The following is a 6,498-nucleotide window of genomic DNA, read 5'->3' as shown; positions in this document are numbered from 1 at the left end:
TCTCCATTTTTATTGATTTATATATATATTCCCTTTCTATTGCACTGCTACCTAATTTCATTTATGTGTTTTTGTTTAAATATATATGCATGGATTTTGATTTATCAGAGTAATTGTTCAAGTTCCAGCTAATTTGGCCGCGCGTCCAACAACACTACTACTGCAATTCATCATTCTGCCTCTCCTCAATTTTCAGGTATCAGTATGACATATGATGCATCTCATTTCCACTTACTGCTTCTCCACCTATACATCACATCATCTATTTTATTCATATTCAGAGAAACAATTTTATACACATCACCTACCTGTCGTAGGATTTGCAATTAAGTCAAATCCACTCTTACTCCATCCCTTGGCTGGGAAAAGAAGGCTGAACAATAACTCCTCATCACCCTTTACTTACTTGTTATTGTGGGACCAAATTACATATCAGACTTCTATTTGAGGGAGTTGAGTGGCAGCAGGTTTATAGTATAGGGCCTTCTGGATAAGCTCAGAAGTTGATACCAGCATAAATTAACTTAAGCAGAATATGAGTAAACATATATACATGTGTATATGTTCATATTATTTTGGTCATCTTGCTACCGTTTTTTATACAATAATCCATCAACCGCTCAATTAAACCTCCATACCCAACATTTAAATACGATTACACGTCTACCATGCCTTAATTCCATGTCTAATTATTGGTAATTCCTCAGCTTCCCATTGATCTAATTTATGATCAACAAACCATATTTACTTTACAAGGACGACAAATGATATTTGTTTATATATATATATCTGTAATGGAGTAATGGTGAAATTTGAAGGATAAGATGACTGGAACGGATGATGACTACGTAACTCTGCTAGGATATATTTTCATTTATATGAAAGATGTTTAGACACTTATATAATCAAGATTCTCTTCATCTCCTGCTTTCTCTCTCTCGAATTTGTTTCCTTACTGCAGGTTTTATTTTCAGGCAACCACTTAAAGAATCATGAACGCCTTAGCCGCAACCAACAGAAACTTCAAGCTGGCAGCTCGCCTCTTGGGGTTGGACTCGAAGCTCGAGAAGAGTTTACTCATCCCATTTAGAGAAATCAAGGTTCATTTGCGCCCCAGAATGAAGCAGTCTATCTAGATTCCTCATCATTTTTGTTTCTGAATGTTATGGTGTTCTTGACAGACATCCCCAACATAAGTTGAAAATTATTGTAAATCTCTTAATCCACATAGGTAAATTCTGCTTCCTCTCTCAAAATGATCTCAGGTAGAGTGCACCATTCCAAAAGATGATGGCAGCTTGGCATCCTTTGTTGGATTCAGGGTTCAGCACGACAATGCTCGAGGGCCGATGAAAGGAGGCATTAGATACCACCCTGAGGTTCGTTAGTAGATTTTAAATAACCAGAAAGCATCCCCGATAGAGAGATAATGCAAAAGTATTTCTTTTTTATCAGAGGAGATTGTGCAAACAGCAGTAAGGCCAGCCTTTTCTTTTTGTGTTTCTTATTGTATATGAAAAAATGCAGGTTGACCCGGATGAAGTGAATGCTTTGGCACAATTGATGACTTGGAAGACTGCTGTGGCCAACATACCTTATGGAGGTGCTAAAGGAGGAATAGGATGCAATCCATCAGATTTGAGCATCTCAGAGCTGGAAAGACTGACTAGAGTTTTCACTCAGAAGTTACATGATCTCATTGGAGTTCACACAGATGTCCCAGCACCAGATATGGGCACAGGTCCACAGGTCTGTTAACACAATATTACTGAAAATTTTGATAGTTTCTATACTCATCCAGTTGAGACATCTTATAATTTCATCCCTGTTGCTGTACCATGACAGACAATGGCTTGGATACTAGACGAGTACTCAAAGTTTCATGGGTATTCACCTGCAGTAGTAACAGGAAAGCCAACTGTAAGTATGATAAATATTTTCACTTCTTCCAGAGCATCTCAGCAACTCTCTACTGCATTAATACTTGACTAGTTTCTGCATATAACATTTGAGATTAAAAAGAGAAATTAACTCCATCAGGATCTCGGAGGATCGCTCGGCAGAGATGCAGCTACGGGAAGAGGTGTACTTTTCGCAACAGAAGCCCTTCTTAAGGAATATGGGAAGAGCATTGCTGGGCAACGAGTAGTTGTACAGGTACAGAAAGAGTGCTGGTTGAGTATGGATGACTGGATTAAATGAGTTGCAAGTTGACCATAATTTATGCATTATGGAGAATATTAAGTAGTTCGTATTGCCATATCCATTAAGGGAAATTTCAAATGTAATCAGGGGTTTGGAAATGTTGGTTCTTGGGCTGCTCAACTCATCAGCGAGCAAGGGGGAATAATAGTTGCTGTAAGTGACATCACAGGAGCTATAAAGAACAGCAATGGAATAGACATACCGAGCCTTCTCAAACATGTCAAAGTAAACCGGGGAGTAAAGGGATTCAGTGGCGGGGATTACATGGACCCCAATTCAATCTTGGTTGAGGACTGCGATATTCTCATCCCTGCAGCTCTTGGAGGAGTGATCAACAGGTGCCACAATATGTCATTTATTGACCAGTCATAATTAGGAACTCAATTATTAACATTCTACTGTGGTTTTAACTCCCCACCGTCCTGTGCTTCTTGTTGAAGGGATAATGCAAAAGATGTCAAAGCCAAATTCATTATCGAAGCAGCTAACCATCCTACAGATCCAGAGGCTGATGAGGTTAGCAACAGTTGCGGTGCAGTTTTTATTAGTAACCTCTTGATTCTTGAACATAAAGAGTGTTTAAATATATATAGATCTCATGGAAATCTTGACACAGATCTTGTCAAAGAAGGGAGTGGTTGTTCTTCCAGACATATACGCAAACTCGGGGGGTGTTACTGTGAGTTACTTTGAGTGGGTTCAGGTACGTAGACATACATAATCCGTTTCTCTTAATAAGTGTTGGCGGAAAATGAGAAGTGAAGGTGGATGAAATTAATTGCCTGCAGAACATACAAGGATTCATGTGGGATGAGGAGAAAGTCAACGCAGAGCTTAAGACATACATGACCAATGGTTTCAAAGATGTAAAAGCGATGTGCAAGAGTCACAACTGCGATCTGAGAATGGGAGCATTCAGCTTGGGCGTCAATCGCGTTGCCAGGGCCACACTCCTCAGGGGATGGGAAGCCTGACGACTACAAACACATGATTTACCTAGGAATATAGTATATGTATGTTCTGAGACTTGCAAGTTTTGTTCAATAAAATAAAAAGGCGGATTGGATGGCATCAGATCCCTACTCCCTAGTCCCTACCTCAATGCTAGCTATTTTTGGTGGAGACCTTCACATTTGTGTTTGTAAGCTTGGTTGTTTCTTTTAAACAGTCCATTATGTTTGAATTTAATATACACATCTTTTTGAAGAATACGTATTCTTCTTCATTATAAGATGGAATTTTCACTTACTCTGTCTCCGGCTTTTTGTTATATACTACGGCAATGTTTACTAGCTATGATTATAGTGGATATCCCAATTAATCAAGCCTGATAGTCCATTTACTTTTTTTGTTTTACTAGCCCGTAATTAATTAGGATGGCCCGGTACAAATGCTATATCATTGGCTGATTCTAATCCTCCCAAAAAGGGTGAGACTCTAATCCTGATCAGCTCCATCAAAGCTTCTTTTTACCATTACCTTTTTTTATGCTCAAACATTCATTTTTATTATCAATTATACCCTTAAGTTTTCATAAAATTATCAATAACCGGTGGAGGAAGGAGCCATGCCTGCAGATCTTGAGAGGTTGTGGTGGAGGGAAGGTGAGTATTTGATAGATGTTATCGAATGAATTCATGGAACCTCTATTTATAGGCTTTCGTAGAGTAAAATTAGAGAGTTTTGAGTGAATTCGGTGCTAATGGATATCTACATGAGTTAGCTGAATAACAAAAAATAAATATCAGAAGTTGGACTTATCTTGAAAGAGTTATGGTCTTTTCACTGAGTCTTGCCAGTTTGTATGAGTCTTCCAAGATTCGATTACTTGTTGGTTATTAGTAGGGTTGCCACTAGATGACTAGGAGTTTGTTGGAGATAGTTTAGAGTGATGTATCCCAATATGTTGGCGAGCGAGCTGTATGACGTGTACGTTTAACTGTACGATGACATGTCAGGCTGAAATGTGCTTGATTGTTGGGTCTACCAGTTCAGTAAAGTTGAGAGAAAGAGCTTTGTGAGTCTTACTTACCAACTCCAGAGCCAATCGGTTGGGTACCAGTTCGGCTGGTGTGTATGCCTTGGGCCAGCTTCATTAACTTTGGGCTTTGAAAGAAAGAATATTTGAGGGGGCGGGCCCCCCCCCCCCCCCCCCGACTCCAGGAGTGCAAGACTTTATGTTGGACTGTTGGAATAGGAAGAAATAGCCCTGCAAAAGAAAAAATATTCGTCTGTGCTTCTTTAGCAAAGGAAGTCATGCTGCACTATTTTGTTATTTCACCTTGTTGTGTTGCCGAAGGATAGTTCTGTTGGATAAAGACAATTTGGACGTGCATGCAGATCTGGGGGGATCATGCATATCTGCACAAAAGGTAAGTGGTGATTGCAATAGAGAGATAGACAAACCTAGCGGTGCTCGAAAGATCTGCTCAGTGATTTGGAGAAGAGAAGACGGGTAGAAGAGGGGGCGTCGAGTCTTGCATTAACGTGAACTCTCGGCTGTCCTCCTACTTAAGGCATATTTGCCTTTTTTTATCCACACCTTCCTGCACTTGAGTAAATAATAAAAGAAGAGAATCGGGCGATGCTGGTCTTATTAAGGCCATGGTCAAACCCGCAATAATAACTTTGTTTAGGAGATAAAAATTGCACCCTATTGGTAGAGCAAGGCTAATGTATTCATGTTGCATATCAGTTACTCCCTTGTTACTAAGAGGGGAATAAATTCTCTCTATGTGAAAAAGTATCAGTATAACTGGTTTAGCCAAAAATAAAAAAGCTAGAAAGTAAATCATCTTATTGGTAGAGCCAGATTATTTTTATCGTGCTAGGGCCAGTTAAAGCCTGCTGGACTAGAGCAAGTTAAATCCTGCAATAGCATTATTCCTTACAAGTCATAGAGAGGAGCATGAGATTATCCTGCTAAAGGAAGGATGAGCTAGGGACCCTTCAAAAGGTCCTCTTTTCAGATAGGTAAAATAAGTGGATACTTGTTAGCAATGCAGGTTAGGACTTGCTGAGTAATGATAATTCTGCATCTGTGAGTAGTTTATTTAATAGAACAAGTTAGATAATAATAAGAAGGCCAACTAATGTCAGTCCTCTATTCAGATTGGCAAACATAATGCATAGTGATAACGAGATAGCGCTCTTTTAGGGTAGGATAAAAAATCCTCCCGAAAGGTGAGATGGGGCCCTACTGATGAATCAAGGCGAACACACACATGCTCTAGATGATCATGTAATTTCCTGCATCTGTTAGTGAGTTCCATTTAATAAGTATGCCAAGACATAAGTATTATCCTTGTTGAGTTTGCCAAATATATAAGAGCTTGTTTGGTTGTGTTTTCAATGAGATTTTTTCTACTTTTCACTGTTTGGGTAGGTAGGAATTTGTTTAGTCAAATCATTTTTAGTGAGAATGCATTCCTATTTTAATTCTCAATTTTAAATTTATATAAGTCACATGGGCTTGTCATAGTTGTCTTTCTGTCACATCAAAAATACATATACCTATATTTAACATTCTCACACCTATATATCTATATTTGGAAACAACTAATCCAAACATATTCTCAGTTTTCACACAAAAACCAATAAAGCATTTCTACACATTTTCAATTGTTGGAAACTGAAAATAAAAATGAAAACACAATCAAACGGGCTCTAAGTATGCTAAAAGGCAAAGCATCCTAATGATATAGTAACGTTATTTCTTTCGTGTTGTGACTTGTAAAGGGCCGGCCAGTTGTGCCTAAAGTAGGTCAAAACCTACCTTTATGGAACAACTACTATTCTTTGCAGACACTTAATTTGCATTAGAAGTCATCAAGCTACATTGCTGGAGAAAGAGACAATATAAAGCCTCTAGAAGTCATTTAATTTGTTTGAGTTAAGCAGGGACTGGGTACCAAACTAGTAATTGACGTGAGCTAAGTGTTGATGATTCATTGTCAAGTAGTACGTTGCTTTGAAAATCATTTACCTAGTAGGGCAAGGCATGACCTGCATATTAATCGAAACGGGGAGTCGTTCTTTATGAGTCGCCGCAAAGCATGGGCGTTGCAGACCACTTATTCTAATATAGTCATCCTGCTTATAAGATGAGAAGAATACAACCCACTGCGGGTCATTGCTTAAAGCAAAGAATGAATTACGAAATAAAAAATGAAATACCAGTCTGCTGCGAGTAGGTTATTTCTGTGAAGAAGGTGAGGGATGCCTAACTGTTGATGTAGTGAATGTTAAGCCTGTTTATGTAACCAATGTTGAAGGAAGGTTAAGATCTTAATG

At 38.7% G+C, this 6,498-nt stretch overlaps 1 protein-coding gene across 3 annotated transcripts; it reads left to right on the top strand.

The window, feature by feature from the left end:
- LOC105159631 (glutamate dehydrogenase B) lies at positions 7-3,449 on the top strand. 3 transcript variants are annotated; one of them, XM_011076742.2, is made up of 10 exons: positions 7-196; positions 975-1,100; positions 1,266-1,379; positions 1,528-1,749; positions 1,846-1,920; positions 2,041-2,157; positions 2,293-2,543; positions 2,646-2,721; positions 2,822-2,908; positions 2,994-3,449. In XM_011076742.2, exons 2-10 carry the CDS (start codon positions 993-995, stop codon positions 3,177-3,179), a joined length of 1,236 nt encoding a protein of 411 aa, XP_011075044.1. In that variant the 5' UTR covers positions 7-196; positions 975-992; the 3' UTR covers positions 3,180-3,449. The 3 variants fall into 3 exon arrangements, with proteins under 3 accessions (XP_011075044.1, XP_020548750.1, XP_020548751.1); XM_020693091.1 differs by having other exon boundaries at positions 962-1,100; XM_020693092.1 differs by lacking the exon at positions 7-196 and adding an exon at positions 672-695.

Source organism: Sesamum indicum, linkage group LG4 (genome assembly GCF_000512975.1).
Source record: "Sesamum indicum cultivar Zhongzhi No. 13 linkage group LG4, S_indicum_v1.0, whole genome shotgun sequence".
Lineage (NCBI taxonomy): Eukaryota > Viridiplantae > Streptophyta > Magnoliopsida > Lamiales > Pedaliaceae > Sesamum > Sesamum indicum.
The sequence above is the reverse complement of the archived record's forward strand: the minus strand, read 5'-3'. Positions and strand labels throughout refer to the sequence as shown.